The sequence below is a fragment of the Chenopodium album genome, chromosome 22, assembly GCF_948465745.1.
Source record: "Chenopodium album chromosome 22, dcCheAlbu1.1, whole genome shotgun sequence".
In the NCBI taxonomy this organism is placed as follows: domain Eukaryota; kingdom Viridiplantae; phylum Streptophyta; class Magnoliopsida; order Caryophyllales; family Amaranthaceae; genus Chenopodium; species Chenopodium album.
The window spans coordinates 365099-386579 of NC_137855.1; the positions used below are offsets into that span (position 1 = coordinate 365099).

Here is a 21481-nt window from a genome sequence, read left to right on the forward strand (position 1 = left end):
TAAGTATAAAAGTATAGATTGGAGAAAGTATTAAAATATGGAGGTAGTGGTGTAGTTGAAAAAATTAAAAAATGTAAAAAGCAAAAGTAGTGGAAGAATACGAGGAGAGAGTGAGTATTATGTGTGATAAATGGATTAAGTATAGTAAAAGCTTTCCAAAAGAGGAAATGGAGCAATTGTTTAAAAACGGCCGGAAAAGAAAGTGGAGCAAGTATTTAAAAACGGAGGGAGTAGCTTTTAATTTTGAACTTTTTTGGAGTATCTCGAGAATGTTCGACACCGTATCTCAAAACCTCAAATACTAGTCCAAAAGCATGGATTATAGCCTTCAATTTGGACAATTTTGAACTTTTTTTGACCCGGAAAAAAAATTGCCGAGATGCTTCCCATACACCCTAATACACTTCAGGAGTCAATTTGGATAGGTGGAACCATCCACTTTGCCTTTAAACTGTCGATTTACCTGTTTACAACTTACGCCGATTTCATCAAATCAAGGCCACCTCGATCATTTATGAAAACATATAATGATCATATATGGTTCCAAACGATATTTTATGACCCTGAGATGTGTCCCCTATTATCTCGATAATTTTTAACACCGGATCCCAAAACCTCTAATATTGGTCCAAAAGCGTGGATTATAGCCTACAATTTTTGAATTTTTTGACCCTTTACGCTAGGAAATAAAAATTGTCGAGATGTTTACCATGGTCCCTAATACCCTCCGGCAGTCCAATTAGGTGGGTGGAACCATCCAATTTGCCTTAAAATGGTTAATTTACCCGTTCGAAACAGGCACCGATTTCGTGAACTGAAGCCCACCACGGGCATATTTGAAAACCTATAATGGTCATATATGGTTCCAAACATCATTATAGGACCCTAAGATGTATCCTCAAGGGTCTCAAGACTTTTCGCCACCGGGCCTCGTAAAATCAAAATTTGCTCAAAAAGCTTGGATAAAAGCCTTCAATTTTGGAGTTTTTAATCCTTTTTTGGCCCGGAAATAAAAATTGCCGAGATGTTTACCATGGTCCCTAATAACTTCCGGGAGTCCAATTGGGTAGTTGGAACTATCCAATTTGCCTTAAACCGGTCAATTATCTCTTCGAAACTTGCACCAATTTCGTGAACTGAAGCCTACCACGGAAATTTTTGACAACCTATAATGGTCATATACAGTTCCAAACGTCATTATATGACTATAAGATGTATCCCTTAGGGTCTCAAGACTTTTCTCCACCGGGTCCCGTAACATCAAAAATTCCTCAAAAAGCGTGGATAAATAGCCTTCAATTTTGGAATTTTTTAACCTTTTTTCGCCCCAAAATAAAAATTTTTGAGATGTTTACCACGATCCCTAATACCCTCCGGGAGTCCAATTGTGTGGGTGGAACAATCCAATTTGCCTTAAAACAGTCAATTTTTATATTCGAAACTTGCACAGATTTCGTGAACTGAATCCAACCATGGACAATTTTGACAACCTATAATGGTCATCTATGGTTCCAAACATCATTATATGACCCTAAGATGCATCTCTTAAGGTCTCAAGACTTTTTGCCAACGGGGCCGTAATATCAAAAATTCCTCAAAAAGCATTGATAATAGACTTAAATTTTGGAATTTTTTGACTTTTTTTCGCCTGAAAATAAAAATTGCCGAGATGTTTACCATGGTCTCTTATACCTTCCGGGAGTCCAATTGGGTGGGTGGAACTATCTAATTTGCCTTAAAACGATCAATTTATCCGTTCGAAACTTGCACCCATTTCGTAAACTGAAGCCTACCATGGACATTTTTGACAACATATAATGATCATATATGGTTCCAAACCTCATTATATACCAATAAGATGTATCCCTTAAGATCTCAAGACTTTTCGCCACCGGGCCGCGTAACATCAAAAATTCCTCAAAAAACGTGGATAATAGCCTTCAATTGTGGAATTTTTTGACCTTTTTTTGCTCGGATATAAAAATTGCTAAGATGTTTACCATGGTCCCTAATACCCTCCGGGAGTCCAGTTGGGTGGGTGGAACCATCAAATTTGCCTTAAAACGATCAATTTACATCTTTGAAACTTGTACCAATTTCGTAAACTAAAGACTAACACGGACATTTTTGACAACCTATAATGGTCATATATGGTTCCAAACGTCATTATTTGACCATAAGATGTATCCCTTAAGGTGTCAAGGCTTTTAGCCACCGGGCCCTTTAACATCAAAAATTTCTCAAAAAACGTGGATAATAGTCTTCAATTTTAGAACTTTTTGACCTTTTTTCGCCTGGAAATAAAAATTGCCGAGATCTTTAGCATGGTCTCTTATATCCTCCGGGAGTCCAATTGGGTGGGTGGAACCATCCAATTTGCCTTAAAACGGTCAATTATCCCTTCGAAACTTGCACCGATTTCGTGAACTAAAGCTTACCACGGACATTTTCAAACCTATAATGGTCATATATGGTTCCAAACGTCATTATATGACCATAAGATGCATCCCTTAAGGTCTCAAAACTTTTCGTCACTGGGCCCTGTAACATCAAAATTTTCTCAAAAAACGTGGATAATAGCCTTCAATTTTTTGTCCTATTCTCGCTCGGAAATAAAAATTGCCGAGTTGTTTACCATGGTCCTTTATATCCTCTGGGAATCCAATTGGGTGGGTGGAACCACCTAATTTGCCTTAAAACGGTCAATTTATCCGTTCGAAACTTGCACCCATTTTGTAAACTGAAGCCTACCACGGACATTTTTGACAACCTATAATGGTCATATATGGTTCCAAACGTCATTATATGACCCTAAGATGTATCCCTTAAGACCTCTAGACTTTTCGCCAACGGGCCCCGTAACATAAAAAATTTCACAAAAAGCGTGGATAATAGCCTTCAATTTTGGAATTTTTTGACATTTTTTCGCCCGGATATAAAAATTGCCGAAATGTTTACCATATTCTCTATTACCCTCCGGGATTCCAATTGGGTGGGTAGAACCATCCAATTTGCCTTAAAACAGTCAATTTACATCTTCGAAATGTACACCGATTTCGTAAATTGAGCTTACCACGGACATTTTGACAACATGTAATGGTCATATATGGTTCCAAACGTCATTATTTGACCATAAGACGTATCCCTTAGGGTCTCAAGACTTTTCGCCACCACGCCCCATAACATTAAAAATTCCTCAAAAAGCATGGATAATAGCCTTTAATTTTGGAATTTTTTGACCTTTATTTTGCCCGGAAATAAAAATTGTCGAGATGTTTACTGTGGTCCCTTATACCCTCTGGGAGTCCAATTGGGTGGGTGGAACTATCCAATTTGCCTTAAAACAGTCAATTTATATCTTCGAAATTTGCAACAATTTCGTGAACTGAAGCCTACAAAGGACATTTTATTCAACCTATTATGGTTATATATGGTTCCAAACGTCATTATATGACCCTAAGATCTATCCCTTAAGGTCTCCAGACTTTTCGCCAACTTGCCCCGTAACATAAAAAATTTCACAAATAACGTGGATAATAGCCTTTAATTTTGGAATTTTTTGACATTTTTTCGCCCGGAAATAAAAATTGCCGAGATGTTTACCATGGGCCCTAATACCCTCGGGAGTCCAATTGGGTAGGTGGAACCATCCAATTTGCCTTAAAACCGTCAATTTACATCTTCGAAATTTGCACTGATTTCGTGAACTAAAGCCTACCATAGACATTTTTGTCAACCTGTAATGGTTATATATGGTTCCAAACGTCGTTATATGACCATAAGATGTATCCCTTCTGGTCTCAAGACTTTTCAGCACCGGACCTTGTAACATCAAAATTTTCTCAAAAATCGTGGATAATATCCTTCAACTTTGGAATTTTTTGACCTTTTCCTGCCCGGAAATAAAAATTTCCGAGATGTTTATAATGGTTTCTTATACCCTTTGATAGTCCAATTGGGTGGGTGGAACCATCTAGTTTGCCTTAAAACAGTCAATTTATCCGTTCGAAACTTGTACCGATTTCGTGAACTGAAGCCTACCTTGGACTTTTTTGACAACCTATAATGGTCATATATAGTTTCAAACTTCATTATATGACCCTAAGATATATCTTCTAAGGTCTCAAGACTTTTTGCCACCGGGCCCCGTAACATCAAAAATTTCACAAAAACCGTGGATAATAGCCTTCAATTTTGGAATTTTTTGACCTTTTTTCGACTGGAAATAAAAATTGCCGAGCTGTTTACCATGGTCCTTTATATCCTCCGGGAGTCTAATTGGGTGGGTGGAACCATCCAATTTGCCTTAAAACAGTCAATTTACCCATTCAAACTTTCACCGATTTCATGAACTAAAGCATACCACGAACATTTTTTACAACCTATAATGGTCATATATGGTTCCAAACGTCATTATATGACCCTACTATATATCCCCTAGAGTATCAAGACTTTTCGCTACCAGGATCCGTAACATTTTTGGAACTTTTTTAACATTATTTCGCCTGGCATTAAAAAAAAAATTGCAGAGACGTTTACCATAATCTCCAATACCCTTCGGGAATCCAATTAGGTGGGTGGAACCATCCAATTTGCCTTATAACGGTCAATTTATCCGTTCGAAACTTGCACCGATTTCGTGAACTAAAGTCTACCACGAACATTTTTAACAACCTATAATGGTCTTATATGGTTCCACACGTCATTATATGACCCTAAGATATATCTCCTAGGGTCTCAAGACTTTTCGCCACCGAGCCCCATAACATCAAAAATTCCTCAAAAACCGTGGACAATACCCTTCAATTTTGGAATTTTAAAACTCTTTTTCGCATGGAAATAAAAGTTGTCGAGATATTTACCATGTTCCCTAATACCCTCCGAAAGTCCAATTGAATGGGTGCAACCACCCAATTTGCCGGTCAATTTACCCTTCGAAACTTGCACCGATTTCGTGAACTGAAGCCTACCACGGACATTTTTGACAACCTATAATGGTCATATATAGTTCCAAACGTCATTATATGACCGTAATATGTATCCCCTAAAGTCTCAAAACTTTTCGCCACCGGGCTCTATATCATCCAAAACTCCTCAAAAAGCGTGGATAATAGCCTTCAATTTTGGAATTTTTTGACCTTTTTTCGCCCCGAAATAACAATTGCCGAGATGTTAACCATGGTCCCTAATACCCTCCGGGAGTCAAATTGGGTGGTTGGAACCATCCAATTTGCCTTAAAACGGTCAATTTATATACTCGAAACTTGCACAGATTTCATGAACTAAAGCCTACCACGGACATTTTTGACAACCTATAATGGTCATATATGGTTCCATACGTCATTATATGACCCTAAGATGCATCCCTTAAGGTCTCAAGACTTTTCGCCAACGGGGCCCGTAACATCAAAAATTCCTCAAAAAGTGTGGATAATAATCTTCAAATTTGGAATTTTTTGAGTTTTTTTCGCCCGGAAATAAAAAATTGCCGAGATGTTTACCATAGTCCCTTATACCCTTCGGGGGTCCAATTGGGTGGTGGAACCATCCAATTTGCCTTAAACGGTTAGTTTATCCGTTCGAAACTTGCACCCATTTCGTGAACATAAATCTATCACGAACATTTTTGACAACCTATAACGATCATATATGGCTCCAAACCTCATTAAATGACCATAAGATGTATCCCTTAAGGTCTCAAGACTTTTCGCTACCGGGCCCCGTAACATCAAAAATTTCTCAAAAAGCGTGGATAATAGCCTTCAATTTTGGAATTTTTTGACTTTTTTTGCCTGGGTATAAAAATTGTCGAGATGTTTACCATGGTCCCTAATACCCTCCGAGAGTCCAATTGGGTGGGTGGAACCATCAAATTTGCCTTAAAACGATCAATTTACATCTTCGAAACTTGCACCGATTTCGTGAACTAAAGCCTACTACGGACATTTTTGACAACCTATAATGGTCATATACGGTTCCAAACATCATTATATGACCATAAGATGTATCCCTTAAGGTGTCACGCCTTTTCGCCACCGGGCCCTTTAACATCAAAAATTTCTCAAAAAGCGTGGATAATAACCTTCAATTTTGGAATTATTTTGACCTTTTTTCGCCCGGAAATAAAAATTGCCGAGATCTTTAGCATGGTCCCTTATAACCTCCGGGAGTCCAATTGGGTGGGTGGAACCATCCAATTTGCCTTAAAACGGTCAATTAATCTGTTCGAAACATGCACCCATTTCGTGAACGAAAGCCTATCACGAACATTTTTTACAACCTATAATGGTTATATATGGTTTCAAACTTCACTATATGACACTAAGATGTATCCCCTCTAGGGTCTCAAGACTTTTCGCCACCGGCCTCGTAAGATCAAAAATTTCACAAAAAACGTGGATAATAGCCTTCAATTTTGGAATTTTTTGCAAATTTTTCGCCTGAAAATAAAAGTTGCCGAGATATTTACCCTTGTCCCTAATACCCTTCGGGAGTCAAATTGGGTGGGTGGAACCATCCAATTTGCTTTAAAACGGTCAATTATCCCTTCGAAACTTGCACCGATTTTGTGAATTGAAGCCTACCACGGACATTTTTGACAACCTATAATGGTCATATATGGATCCAAACCTCATCATATGACCATAAGATGTATCCCTTAAGGTCTCAAGACTTTTCGCCACCGAGCCCCGTAACATCAAAAATTTCTCAAAAAGCGTGGATAATAGCCTTCAATTTTGGAATTTTTTGACCTTTTTTCGCCTGGAAATAAAAATTGCCAAGATGTTTACCATGGTCCCTTATACCCTTCAGGAGTCAAATTGGGTGGGTGGAACTATCTAATTTGCCTTAAAACGGTCAATTTACCCGATCGAAACTTGCACTGATTTCGGGAACTAAAGCCTACCACGAACATTTTTTACAACCTATAATGGTCATATATGGTTCCAAAGGTCATTATATGACCCTAAGATGTATCCCCTCAAGTCTCAAGACTTTCGCAACTAGACCCGTAACATAAAAAAATCTTCAAAAAACGTGGATAATAGCCTTCAATTTTGGAATTTTTTGACCTTTTTTCGCCTGGCAAGATGTTTACCATAATCCCCAATACCCTTCGGGGATCCAATTGGGTGGGTTTGAACCATCCAATTTGCCTTAAACGGTCAATTTACCCCCTCGAAATTTGCACCGATTTCGTGAACTGAAGCCTACCACGGACATTTTTGACAACCTATAATGGTCATATATGGTTCAAAAGGTCATTAGATGACCCTAAGTTGTATCCCTCAGGGTCTCAAGACTTTTCGCTACCGGGCCCCGTAACATCAATTAATCCTGAAAAAGCGTGGATAATAGCCTTCAATTTTGGACAATTTTTAATATTTTTTTACCTGCGAAAAAAAATTGTTGAGATGTTTCCCATAGACCCCAATACACTCCAAGAGTCAATTTAGGTGGGTGAAACCATCCACTTTGCCTTTAAATTGTCAATTTACTCGTTTACAACTTTACGTCGATTTCATTAACTCAAGGCCGCCTCGGTCATTTACGAAAACATATAATGATCATATATGGTTCTAAACGATATTATATATGACCCCAATTTGTATCCCCTAATATCTCAAGAATTTTTGACACAAAATCTTAAAACCACTAATATTGGTCCAAAAGTGTGGATTATAGCCTTCAATTATGGACAATTTTGAACTTTTTTGACCCGGCAAAAAAAATTCCCGAGATGCTTCCCATAGACGCTAATACACTTCGTGAGTCAATTTGGATAGCTGGAACCATCCACCTTGCCTTTAAACTGTCGATTTACCCGTTAACAACTTACGCCGATTTCATCAACTCAAGGCCACCTCGATCTTTTGTGAAAACATATAATGATCATATATGGTTCCAAACGATATTATATGATTCTGAGATGTATCCTCTAGTATCTCGAGAATTTTTAACACCGGATCCCGAAACCTCTAATATTGGTCCAAAAACGTGGATTATGGTCTTCAATTTTGGACAATTTTGAACACCACGAACATTTATAGCAACATATAATATTTAAGTATGGTCCAAATTATATTATATGGCCTTCGGGTGTATCTCCTAGCATCTCGAGTTTTTCAACATGGAGTCTCAAAACTCTCGAAATCAGTCCAAAAGTGTGGATTATAACCTTCAATTTAGAAGGACTTTTTTTTTTTAAAAAAAAAAAAAAAAAAAAAAATAGAAATCTAACAATGGAGTCTAGGATAAATTTCCCAAAAGGAGAAATCATTGAGGAAACCAAAAATATCCCAAGGAGAAACCCCATAGGGAACGAGTTATTTCATTCCATATTTTTAGTTGCTAATTCCTTTTTTTGAATAGTTAGTTGCTAATTCCTTCAAAACCAATAAAGTGGCATTATTTTTTTTTTTCTTTATTAGAATAAACTACAATTAGTCAAATGTAGCATGGGTGGGGGTAGGGGTGGGGGTGGGAGGGGAGTAGAGTAGAGTTTTGTTTATAGCTTTATTTGAGGAAGGTCCAAACATCATTGATTTGATCATTTTCATATTCATACTAATATACTCATATCCAAAAACTTTGGTTCACAGCAATAATGTTGAGGCAAAATCTTTGATTGAAAAACAAGTTACAACTCACACTATAGCACAATGCCTATATTTACCAAAGGGCTAAAAAGAAGAAATGTTCCACTAATCAATCTGCATTTCATGAATCATGAATGTATAGCCAGCCATTTACTAGTACATAGCTGCTGCTGCTGCTGCTGCTGCTACAATCAGTCCTCAGCTTGAATGCTGCCGAAAACACACCACTTCTTTGCCTTGCAGAGCTTCATGAAAAAGAACCAAACAATCCCACCAGCGGTCATCAAGCCACTTACTAGAAACACTATCTTGGTTGCAATAACCATTATAAACACCAAAAACACTGATGGCACCAAACACATTAACACCAAACCCGGCAGTCCCATTGGAACTCGGTATGGCCTCTTCAATTGCGGCCTCTTTCTCCTCAGCCATAAAAATGAGGCGAACTCCAGCAGCATACCTAAACTGTAAAGGAAATTAGCTGATGAAATTAAGTCTGTAAACTTCATAAAAGACACTCCTAGAGTGATCAAAGTTGATGCTAATATTCCCACCCATGGGGTGTTAAACCATTTCGATCTTGCAGCACAAAACCTCGGCAAAAACCCAATATCTGCCATCCCCATAACTTGAAAAGAACAGCTACTCAACTGAGCTTCAAACAGTCCAACTGCAGACAAAACAGCCCCAACCTCAATCCAGATTTTCAGCCATTTCCCAACAATCATTTGTGCAGCATCTGCCATAAACCCGGTCTCCCACAAATTCTGATCCACAGAAACTGCACCAGTTACAGCAAACAACGGAACCAAGTAAGCCAAACAGGTAAAGATCACGGCTATAAACAGCGCCTTTGGAAATGTCTTCTGAGGCCTGTCAACCTCACCAGCAAGAGTACTAACATTATCCCAAAAATTCAAGTTCCAAAATAGAGTGTTACCAAATAAATTCCAGTCTCTTTTAACCCCTTTTTGACCTAAACTAAGCCACCTATGAGGGTGAATCTGAGGTATAGCAACCAAAGACATGATTATAAATGGCAAAAGCGATACAACTCCAAGAGCAACAGCAGCATAACCCACAATTGTAAGTCCAGTATAATTCAAAAATGACAGCATTATTGTTGAAATAGTTATTGCTAAGTACCTGGGTAATCCTGAACTAAACACGGGAAACAGTTTCTCCATGTAGTCAATGCACAATACAGGAAATGAAGCAACATTAATCACCCCACTCAGGAACTTCCAAGTACCCATGATGGATCCCCAGAACGGGCCAAAGGCCCGCTCAGCCCATATAACAAACCCGCCATCACCGGGGTAGGCGGTCGAAAGCTCGGCCGTGATCAAAGCCTCAGGAACACTCCAAATGAATGGAAAGATCAGAAAGCCTAACAGAGCAAACAGAGGGCCAGCTGCTTTGACTGCAGGCTCCTCGCCGTAAGGCCCGCCCGCAACCTCAAAGTATATAAGGAATACAAGAGGGATGAGGGTCAGCTTCTTGTGGTTACTGCCACCGCTGACAGCGGTGGCTGTAACCGGAAGCTCTTGGCCTGAGATAGCATGATCTGTATTATTGGTTATCGGTTCATTATTTTGGACCATAGTATATTTATTTTTGGGGTGCAAAATAATGAAAAGGGTAGATCAAATAACGTTTTTCTGTAATCTGTATATATATATATATATGGAATAGAAAAGGTGGAAATAAATCAGGGATTTCAACTTTAATGTAACAGAATGCTACTTTTTCTCTTAACAATTATTTAATTAAATTCATGTGCAAAACATGAGCATAAGCAATAGGTTGCATATATTTATGTAAACTTTATAACATACGACCAAAATGTATTAGAGTAAGCGAAGAAATTATGGAACTTTGTTTTAGGGAGAAAAATACAAGTGAATGAAAGAAATTGCCACTTGCAAGTTGGTGAGAAACAAATGCAGTTCACACAAAGCTGTTAAAAGATAGAATAATGGAGATTCTTTTATATTTATATTTGGTTAGTAGAATAATGGAGATTTTGAATCAGTGATAAGATTAAACAGTTGTATAATATCAACAATTATGGTATAATATATAATTATTGGAGATACTCAATATCTTATTATATGCAGATTGCTTTCCAATAAATTTTAAAGCAAAGATTATTTTTCGACACATTAAAGCAAAGATTATTGGCATAATGAGTATTGATTTTATTGACTTAACTTTAGTAGCACATCGTGGACTTAGTTGTTGGGCTAGTCTAAGATAATTGACCCATTTTTTTAATGGTGGGATTTATATTAATAGGAAATCATCACCCTGTGGTTCGCAAATTAGGAGAGAGTAAAATTAGTGTAAAATGTTTTTAAAAAAGCTTAGCATAATTGATTTAAAAAAATTGTCATATCCTAAGACATACATTGGATTTTGGGCCAAAGTATGGAATGCTCTCTTTATTCAACATAGTCTCACACACAAATTTGTCTAATATGATGTTCTAAGCTATGTCCTTATCAAAGTTATATCAAATTTAATATGAAGTCTTAAGAGATCAATAATTCCATGTTAATTTAGTGTAATATCGTGTCATTTTGAAATATGTTGAATTATTTTTATATTGGGTCGGTTTTTTATGGCCCCAAAGCAATCCTCACAAGGGAAATATGGGCTTCCATTCAATCTGGAGATATTTTTTGGACCAAGTTTGCAACTTTTACAAGTCAGTCAGCATATCAGTCTTTTTTACATAGGTTAGGTTAATGGGTTAATCTAGTACTACGTATTCCGTAATATTTTTATTTTTATTTTTATTACTCCGTATGTTATAATTTAGAGCCTGTTTGAGCTGAGCTGAATTAAACTTATTGGAGCTGAAATGAACTGAACTGAACGGAATATTTTATGAGAGAAAGAAATTAAGAACTTTATTGAAAATAAACTGAACTAAACTGATTATAATCTGAAGGGAACAACCTTATAACAATTCATTTTTTTCAGAAAAGAAAGAAAATTTTATGTGAACCCAGAAACCCAAGTCACAACATTCCCCGCCAGTTTAGTTCAGCTCAATCAGGTGATCAATCATTCATCCAATTCGATTATCAAAGTGAAATCTTTCGTTTATCTCTGTAATTTGATACCCAGATATTTCCTATGTTTGATTTTATATAATTTGAGCATATTCATATGTTTGTTTGATGGCAGGAAACTGATAATGGAGCTGTTTTTATCAATACCCACAATTAAACATTCTGATGCACTCAATTTTAAGTTCCCAGTAATCCCTTTTCACCTTACAAGAAGAAATCTTCACATTCGCCCGCCTCGTTTTCTTGTATCATCAAAGAAATCATCTTTCCAGGGTAAATTTATATCTTCCATTTTTTTTTTCTCCATTTCATCACTATATAATCAGAACTGTTTCATAGTAGTAATTTTAGATTTTGAACTGTTTAATTTTGCCCGATGTCAATACATACAAGTAAGAATGTGTAAATTAACCATCTGATTGTATAAAAATGCATTTATAATTAAGTATTTAAGCTCATCAATTGATATACTGTAAACCTAGTTTTTGAAAGTTGTTTGGATTACTGCTGCAGAAACTGTATTGATGTTACAATTAAAGGATTCCATGAAGGTCTTCAAAAATCTAAACTTGTATTCCATCCGTCCCACTGAAATTGCCTTATTTGACCAATTTTTCTGAGAGCTGAGTAAAATAGGGAAACTTTAGTGTCACAGAGGGAGTAATTTAAAAGGGGTATTGTTAGTCTATGCCTTCAAGGCCTGCAGAAAGCCTAGTTGATCACTTTTCGCGTTCTGTGTCAACTTATTTTCATTACTGCTACAATGTATAGTGTTATTGTTTCTTGCTGATTTTCAAAAGGCTGTATAATTAAGAATAAGTTTTTGCCTAGACTTTCAGGAATATGCAAAGCCTAGACAACTTTTGCCCACCAAAGAGCTGAAACTTGACAGGGATGAACCACCGGAAACAATCCTTTCAGCTCTTCAGTTAGATGGGTCGAATTCTTTGTACAAGGTCCAGTTGTATACTAGTTCTATGTATGGGTCTGAACTAAGTGATCAGAATGCTGGAATTCTTGTCTGTATAATTGACGAACATGGTAATTCAATATTGGAGAGGATTCCTTCCATCATTAGCCGAGATCATATGCTGCAATCAGAGGATGCTGTCACTTCTGAGGTTATTCGCTTTCAAAGAGGTGCAACTGATGAATGTACATTTTTGGGACCGAAACTGGGAAAAATTCAGGCTATGTGGATAAGTCTTGAATCAGGTTGGTTGGTGTTTTCTACATCTTGATTCAATTGCTTGAGGACTTCACTACTACTAGACTACTAGTAGTTAACTATAACTGTAAATATCGAACTCATATCATGAACTGATAACTAGTCATTAATTTCCTTTTCTCTAAACAAAGAGAATATAAAATCTTTCCAAATTGCTTAAATCCATGTTTTCTTATTTTGAAATGTTTTCCAACGAAGCATAATGCTTTTTTATCGCACATTGATAAATTATACACATTTTAATTTGTTAACAACATTTTATAGTTTCTTTGATAAAAGAAAGTACAAGATATAGTATAGTGTTGAATGTACAACATCAAATTCTCTTTGATATTTCATTTGCACTTTGTAGCATTCACCTTCATCTTTCACTTATTTTACATTTAACTTCATTTCTTCTGTTTCAAGGTCAGGCAGTTGGAGATTAGGTGGTGCGAGCTTGACAATTATCAGTGTTTCTAATTATCAAAGGGAAGAATCTTATGCAAATGGGGATAGTTATTGCAGTATAACTTGCAATTTTGAAGTTGAAGATGTATTGCTTGGGGAAGGGAGTGAGTTGGCAATGGCAGAACTTCGCCCTTGTCTGGTAACAGAGCATTTTGGGGCTGATTCTGTCTCGATCATGGATGGAAATTCTTCACAAGCTGTGTCACGAGCAGAAAAGGGAATTACAAATGAGGATAGCATGAGAGAATATGAAAATCTAAAATATTCTTTGTTACTATATGATGCTATGCTCATTTGTTCTGGCACCTCCATAACCTCCATCACTGGAGGTAAGAATACAGCCTTAGCATTTTTGACTGGAGGCATTGGTGGTTTCCTGTACCTGTTGTTCTTGCAGAGGTCTGTGGACAAATTACCAGCTCCTGAATCAACGGACAAGGGAAATGACGTCAACAGGCTGTTTGGAGGATTGAAAGGTCCAATATTAGTATTTGTATCTGCTTTTGCTATCGCAATTTTGGCGACGAGGCACGATAAACCAGACTTCATAGCAGCACTGACTCCAAGAGAAATTTTAGCTGGAATGGTTGGCTTTCTTGCTTGTAAGGTTTCAGTAGTATTGGCAGCTTTCAAACCTGTGTCGATAATGGGTGTGGAAGATAATGATTGATGCCTGTTTCTGCTTCCTATACATTGTGCTTGTTAAGGAGATTAGGGCTCTGATTTTCCTACTGTACAGAAAACTCTGTTAATAAAAAACTATATTACTATATTTTAAAACCTCTATTCATTATGTTCTGTTATAAGCATAAAAAGCACATAACAAGTATTTGTTGACTTGCTGTCTATACCAATTCAGCAGACTTTAGGTACTGCCCTGGTTGGTGCTAACCCTTCTGGTGCCCGGTTTTCTTTGGGTTGTGCCGTCTTGGTGCTACCTATCCGACTCCCCAAAGTTGTGAGTGGTAAGGACATTAAGTTTCAAGTCTAGTGTGGCTTTGGTTTCCTAACTGTGCAGACCTTGCTGAATTACATGTCCAACGAGTTTTTGAGAGGCAACCTAAGGAAGCAGGAACACTCTGAAAAGGATCCCAATTTGATCCTGGTTTTCTGAGAGGAAGCCTACATCAGGTGCCAAAACATGTGTGCTGAATATGCCAAGATCTTCTATTTAGGTACTTCAGTATTATCCACTACCATGTACATCCATTTCCTTTTTATAAAACTACTCATTGCATTTGTCCAGTAAAGCCAGTACGCTTGCATAATTGTTGCTGCATTAGGTTCTTGGTGTGCGACTTATTTTTATAGATTCATCGTGGTCTTCTTTGGCCTCATTTTTGTTGCAGGAACTTTACTAATGACAGAAGAAAGAGAAAGAGCAATATGGGATCTCTATGGTTCTCTACCCTCTCCACTCTTCTGAAATTGAATTAGTCTCTACCTTTTACAAATTCAGGGGGAAGAATTTATCTTCTACAAGATGATCTCAGATAATTCATATTGAAGGATGAGAATCTTTTCTCAAAATATGACCGAGAAATGGAAGAGTTTCTTTATTTTTTATTGAAGAAGCAAATTACAAGGGCAAGAACCATTTTAACCCAAGAAGCGCAAGGTGTTTGTCAAATTGACAATTCTAGTTCATGGCTGGTATGTCCTCACTCATGGATTACTTTGTTCTTTAAGAAATAAGAATACTTCATTATTGATGTCATCATCATGAGTGATTTGTAGGTAGAATGAGCAGAAGTTCTCGACTTTAAATTGCACTTGTTGTCACCTTTGATTAAACATCAAAGATTTTTGGATGAGTTATAGAGACATGATTATGATAAACATGACAAAGCATATTTTTGGAGGTCTACCAAAATTTTAACCATGCCGCTAGTTTATTGACTGGTGCCAATCTGGGCAGGCACAAGGAATTACTAGCTATTGACTAACTGTCATATATTCATATATACAAGTATCTGTGACAAAATCCTTGGTCATTATATTATTTTCTGCAGGATTAAACTCTGATGAAAGTACTATTGAGTTATTATAGGACTTTTATGGTGACTTTTGTTAGTCCCATTGTGTATCCCAATTGTTCAGCAGTCTAAAATAAGAATTGGGATTCTACTGTACTAGTATAAAACTCGAAGTTGGATGGAAGATTTGTAGAAACTTTTGGAAGGCTATGTTAAGATTATCTAGAAAATATGTGAAGGAAATGAAGCACTCTCTTGAAAATATTCATTTTTTAATTAATGATGATGGTTAGAGAGCCATTTCGGCTTTATAAATATCAACCTGCTCCATTAATACGAATCTAATACCTCCCTAATTATGTACGAAGTAATTGATAACCTACTCAGGTATTCAATGATGTACAGTAGAAATTCTTCATTCAATTAGCCAGACATCAAAATCAAGAATAAGAAAAATTAAAAGTAGTACATGCACGTTCTATACTAATGGAGGAGAATGCACAGATTGCAAAAGATCAGTAATATCATCACATGTTTCAAATTGCAACCAGATTATCTGATCTGTACCTTTAATGCAATGCCAAAAGCATAAGGCTCCTCCTAAGTTTTAGTTCCTTTGAGTTTACAGTCCAACATAATCAAGCACTTCAATTCAACTCTGCAACTGATAGATAAAAAAATCATGTACAGTTACCCATTAGCAGTGCAGTCTCTGCACCTTAAGCCTACAGGTGCTGCACCAGAAATAAAACAGACTTCGTTGGTGCAAAAATTTAAGGTCAATAAAACTCCGAAAGCTGAATTACTCAGAAGCAAACCAACAGGCTCTCCTATTCTAACAAAAAAGGACATTAATCCTCTTGCTGATTTACAAGAAGTTATTGATAAGCAGTCCAAGGGTATAATTCCCAGAAAACAGAGCCATTTTGATCCTATCCTTCTTAAAGAAGCATACAAGGGCTGTCAAAATATATGTGCCCAGCATGCTACGAGCTATTATTTGGGTATGTCCACCACCTTTTAACCTCTCTTGTTTTATTGTACTTTCTTGGATTATTGAGTGCTTGATTGTATACCTCTTGCAAGTTTCTGATTTACCATTTTTTTTCCTGATAAAAATGTTACAGGAAGTTTGTTGCTGACTGAAGAAAGAAAGAGAGCAATATGGGCTTTGTATGGTATGTTCTCCCTAGATCTGGTTCAGCAATTCTTTTCAACTCTGTATTATGCCAATTTGATAGAATAAATTTTAACACGGATGATGTCAAAATGTTAACAGTTATAATCTACCTAGAACTGTTGTCGGATTTCAGATGTAACAAATCCGCCCCTTCCCCTCTCCCTCTTGAGAAGTAAAAAAAAAGGCTTAGGTCACAAGTACTTTAGAAGAGAACTCGGGGAGTGTTCATTACCCAAAATAGACCAAGTTTTGGGTGAGACCATCTCATAGTAATATTGTTTGACAATAAAAGCTACATTTGTCCCAGTCCAACAATATGTTGCTGCAAAACCATTTTGACAAGATTTTGCTGCTGCCTATCACGTTGTTTTTCCTTGCTGACAGCTTGGGGCCATAGGACAGATGAGCTAGTGGATGGTGAAAGTGCCCATCTTACTGGTTCAACTGTGCTGGATAGCTGGGAAAATAGGGTTGAGGACATCTTTAATGGACACCCGCATGATATACTGGACACTGCCTTGGCTGACACTGTCCAGCAATTTTCACTCGACATCAAGGTTTCACCTACTTAGTTATCTCCTTAAATTTCTACTTGTTTGTTTTATTCACTTGTTAGTTTTGAAAACATTAATTTACATGTCTTCATGATTAGCCGTTCAAAGATGTGATAAAAGGAATGAGAATGGACACATGGAAAACTCGTTACGAGAACTATGAAGAGCTTGAACTTTACTGCTACTATGTGGCTGGAACAGTTGGCTTAATGACTGTTCCAATAATAGGAATCTCACCAGAGTCTGTAAGTTCTGCACAAACTGTTTATAAAGCTGCAATATCCTTGGGAATCGGAGACCAGCTGACTAACATCCTTAGAGATGTAGTTGAAGAGTAAGCTCTCATTTGATTACTGCTTATAAAAGAATATTGGGCTTGTTCAAGTAGTCGTGTTCATCCTATTCAAAGTAAGAATGTAGTGTCTATTTTTCCGATGCAGTTCTTTATTAGGGAGAGTGTACCTTCCACAAGATGAACTCAGAGAGTTTGGGCTGACAGACGAGGACATTTTCTCGAAGAATGTGACTGAGGAATGGCGAGAATTCACAAAGAAGCAGATAGTGAGGGCTAGATACTATTATGATCAAGCAGAACAAGGAATTTCTCTGCTAGACAGCGCTAGTAGGTGGCCGGTATGTAACATACTTCTAATATGAACATTTGTGGATTTGTTAATTGCTTAGAATATTTGGTGAAAATTGAGTTTTCCTGAATTTGATTAACCTAGGTGTGGGCATCAATGATGCTGTACCGGGCTAACTTGGACAAGATAGAGTCTAACAATTACGACAATTTGACAAAGCGAGCAAGAGTTGGGAGTGTTGAGAAGCTTCTTACCCTGCCTATAGCTTATGTGAAAGCCATCGGGTGGTGAAATTCATACACAAAATCATTCGTTCATTTATGTATCTAAATCTTCCTGCAGGAAGGATTTAGTTAGTTGAATAATGGAGTACTGTACTTGTATTTTCTGGAAACTATACTAATAATGTTATTGTACAATTGTAATACTTAATGCGTTTATGACAGGAAGTTGTCAGTTGTACAATTTCTAACAGATTTTGCCATGGACATTGGTAATTCTTGTATATACATAAAGGCTCTGTTTGTTTTGACGTATATATATTTCATATTTTCTTTTGTTTGGTTCGTAAGAGTGGAAAACAAGTTTGACTAAGGTCGAAAAATAGCTCTCGGTGATAGAAAAATATTTTATTTTTATAAGTAACGTGATGCCAAATTTTCGTCCTTACAACTTTATCCTTATTTTGACTTTTCTTTTCTCCGTAACTTTTCTTGTAAACGAAACAATTGTACAATATTGAATTTTCTTGACAATAAGAGAGAAAATAATTTTCTATTAAAAAAAATGATTCCATCAAACCAGAAAGAGCCGAAGTGAGGTGGGACGGAAATCTGAATTGACTTTAAAATCAGAGGGGCAGCTTTGACTTATGTACCTCAAATAAAAATAAACTCACATTTCTTCATAAGATAATCTAGATCTGTCAATTCGAGTATTCAAGTCGGTTTGGGTCGGATCAAATTAGGTCTCAAGTTAAATCAGGATCAGGTTATGTCGGGTCAATCTAGTTTCAGATCAGGTTCAGGTCGGGTCAATTTCAGTTAAAGTTATAACGGGTCGTTCACCTTTTCGAATATAGGTCGGGTTCATTTCGAGTTAAAATCAGATCGGGTTTAATTTCAGCTTCGGGTTGTGTTGAGTCTAGTTTGGATGGGTTAACAAGATGGTACATTTGGGTTCGGGTTAGTGTTGAGTCGGGTTCTGGTTCAAGTTCAATTCTAATAAATATCGATGTGGCCAAGTTGAACTATATAGTTACGCCTTCCATAATTTGATCAAGCATTATCAAGATTTTATTAAACCTATATACGAGTAATAGAGAACAAAAGTTATATAAGCTGAACAAAAGATTTTATTAAATCGGATTGAGGGTTTACAGAATTATACCAGTATATTAGCTGAACAAAAGGTATATAAAATTTTATTAAACCTTCCGTGACTCAGGTTCATGTTTTAATTAATTGGGTCGGGTACTAGTTCATGTTCCGATTGTTTTCGGGTCGGATTAAATCGGTTGACGGTTACCATCAGGTCGGGGCAGGTTCGGGTTCAAGTCATAAAGTATTAGATCAATCGAGTTTTCGGTTAAGAAAAGGCTCAGGTCAGGTTACAGGTCACTAGTTTCACCCCATTGTTCGAGTACAGAATGTGTTCAGATCTTTGTCCGTTAAGGTTGGGTTCTCGGGTCGGGTCAGTTTTTGACAACTCTAGCTTATACACACTTTTTGAGGAAATTTTGAGGTTTTAAGGCCCGGTGGCAAAAAGTGTTGAGACTTGGGGATATATTACGGGGTCATATAATGTCGTTTGAAACCATATATGATCATTATATGTTGTCATAAACGCACGTGGTAGGCTTGAGTTTACGAAAGCAATGCAAGTTGTGAACGGATAAAATAACCGTTTAAGAACATATTGGATAGTTCAACCGATCCAATTGGACACCCATAGGGTATTAGAGACCATGGTAAACCACTCGACAATTTTTATTTGCGAGCGAAAAAAGGTCAAAAAATTACAAATTGAAGGCTATAATCCAAACTAGCTTTTTGAGGAAATTTTGAGGTTTTGAAACCTGTTAGCGAAAATACTTGAGACCCTAAGGGATACATCTCGGGGGTCATATAATGCCGTTTGAAACCACATATGATCATTATATGTTGTCATAAACGTTCGTAGTAGGCTTGAGTTTATGAAATCAGTGCAAGTTGCGAACGGGTAAAATGACCGTTTCAGGACATATTGAATGGTTCAACCGACCCAATTGGACTCCCGAAGAATATTAGGGACCATGGTAATAAACATCTCAACAATTTTTATTTCCAGACGAAAAAAGGTCAAAAAATTACAAAATCGAAAACTATAATCCACGCTTTTTAAGGAAATTTTGAGTTATCGGGGCCTTGTGGCGAAAACTGTTGAGACCCTAGAGGATATATCTTTGTGTCATATAATGCCGATTGAAACCATATATGATCATTATATGTTGTGATAAACGTCCGTAGTGGGCTTGAGTTTGCAATATCATTACAAGTTTTGAACGGGTAAAATGACCGTTTAAGGGCTTATTGGATGGTTCCACCGACCCAATTTGACTCCCGGAGGATATTAGGGAACCTGGTTAACATCTCAGCAATTTTTATTTCCAGGCGAAAAAAGGTCAAAAAATTACAAAATTGAAGGCTATAATCCACGCTTCTTGAGGAATTTTGAGGTTTCGGGGCCCGGTGGCGAAAAGGTTTGAGACCCTAAGGGATACATCTCGGGTAATTGAATTCCGTTTGAAACCACATATGATCATTATATGTTGTCATAAACGTCCGTGGTAGGCTTGAGTTTACGAAATCTCTTCAAGTTGTGAACGGGTAAAATGACTGTTAAAGGGCATATTGGATAGTTCCACCGACCCAATTAAACTCATAAAGGGTATTAGGGACCATGGTAAACATCTCGGCAATTTTTTATTTCCTAACGAAAAAAGGTAAAAAAAAACTACAAAATCAAAAACAATTATCCACGCTTTTTGAGGAAATTTTGAGGTTTCATGGCACGGTGTTGAAAAGCCTTGAAACCCTAAGAGATACATCTCAGGGTCATGTAACGCCGTTTTAGACCATATATGATCGTTATATATTGTCATAAATGTCTGTGGTAGGCTTGAGTTTACGAAATCACTACAAGTTGTGAACGGATAAAATGATCGTTTAAGGGCATATAGGATGGTTCCACCGACCCAATTGTACTCCCGGAGGGTATTAGGGACCTATTAAACATCTTGGCAATTTTTAGTTCCGGGCGAAAACAGTTCAAAAAAATATAAAATTGAAGGCTATAATCCACGCTTTTTGAGGAAATTTTCAGGTTTCAGGGCACGGTGCCGAAAAGCCTTGAAACCTAAAGGGATACATATCGGGGTCATATAATGCCGTTTGAAACCATATGTGAACATTATATGTTGTCATAAACGTCTGTGGTAGGCTTGAGTTTACGAAATCTCTGAAAGTTGTGAATGGCTAAAATGACCGTTTAAGGACATATTGGATGGTTCCACCGACACAATTGTACTCTCGTAGGGTATTAGGGACCATGGTAAACATCTCGGAAATTTTTATTTCCGGGCAAAAACAGGTCAAAAAATTACAAAACTGAAGGCTATAATCCACGTTTTTTGAGGAAATTTTGAGGTTTTGGATCACGGTGCCGAAAAGCCTTGAAACCCTAAGAGATACATCTCAAAAAACGTGTGGAACCATATATGATGTTTGAAACCTTGGGGTCATATAATCCCGTTTGAAACCATATATGATTATTATATGTTGTCATA

General features: G+C 37.1%; 3 protein-coding genes across 4 annotated transcripts; 2 read left to right on the top strand and 1 right to left on the bottom strand.

Annotated features, from left to right (window-relative positions):
- Positions 1-8588: 8588 nt before the first annotated feature.
- On the bottom strand, positions 8589-10263 carry LOC145603480 (putative polyamine transporter At3g13620). The gene has a single exon (XM_081659392.1). The coding sequence runs from the start codon at positions 10205-10207 to the stop codon at positions 8792-8794; it is 1416 nt and encodes a 471-aa protein (XP_081515518.1). The 5' UTR covers positions 10208-10263; the 3' UTR covers positions 8589-8791.
- A 1308-nt stretch (positions 10264-11571) lies between these two features.
- On the top strand, positions 11572-14154 carry LOC145603485 (uncharacterized). 2 transcript variants are annotated; one of them, XM_081659398.1, is made up of 4 exons: positions 11572-11667; positions 11799-11956; positions 12515-12898; positions 13325-14154. In XM_081659398.1, the coding sequence occupies exons 2-4, from the start codon at positions 11809-11811 to the stop codon at positions 14029-14031; spliced, it is 1239 nt and encodes a 412-aa protein (XP_081515524.1). In that variant the 5' UTR covers positions 11572-11667; positions 11799-11808; the 3' UTR covers positions 14032-14154. The 2 variants fall into 2 exon arrangements, with proteins under 2 accessions (XP_081515524.1, XP_081515525.1); XM_081659399.1 differs by lacking the exon at positions 11572-11667 and having other exon boundaries at positions 11680-11956.
- Positions 14153-18166, top strand: LOC145603487 (phytoene synthase 2, chloroplastic-like). Its single transcript, XM_081659401.1, has 7 exons — positions 14153-14536; positions 14711-16341; positions 16465-16515; positions 16902-17074; positions 17170-17405; positions 17512-17704; positions 17800-18166. Exons 2-7 carry the CDS (start codon positions 16020-16022, stop codon positions 17944-17946), a joined length of 1122 nt encoding a protein of 373 aa, XP_081515527.1. The 5' UTR covers positions 14153-14536; positions 14711-16019; the 3' UTR covers positions 17947-18166.
- Positions 18167-21481: the final 3315 nt, after the last annotated feature.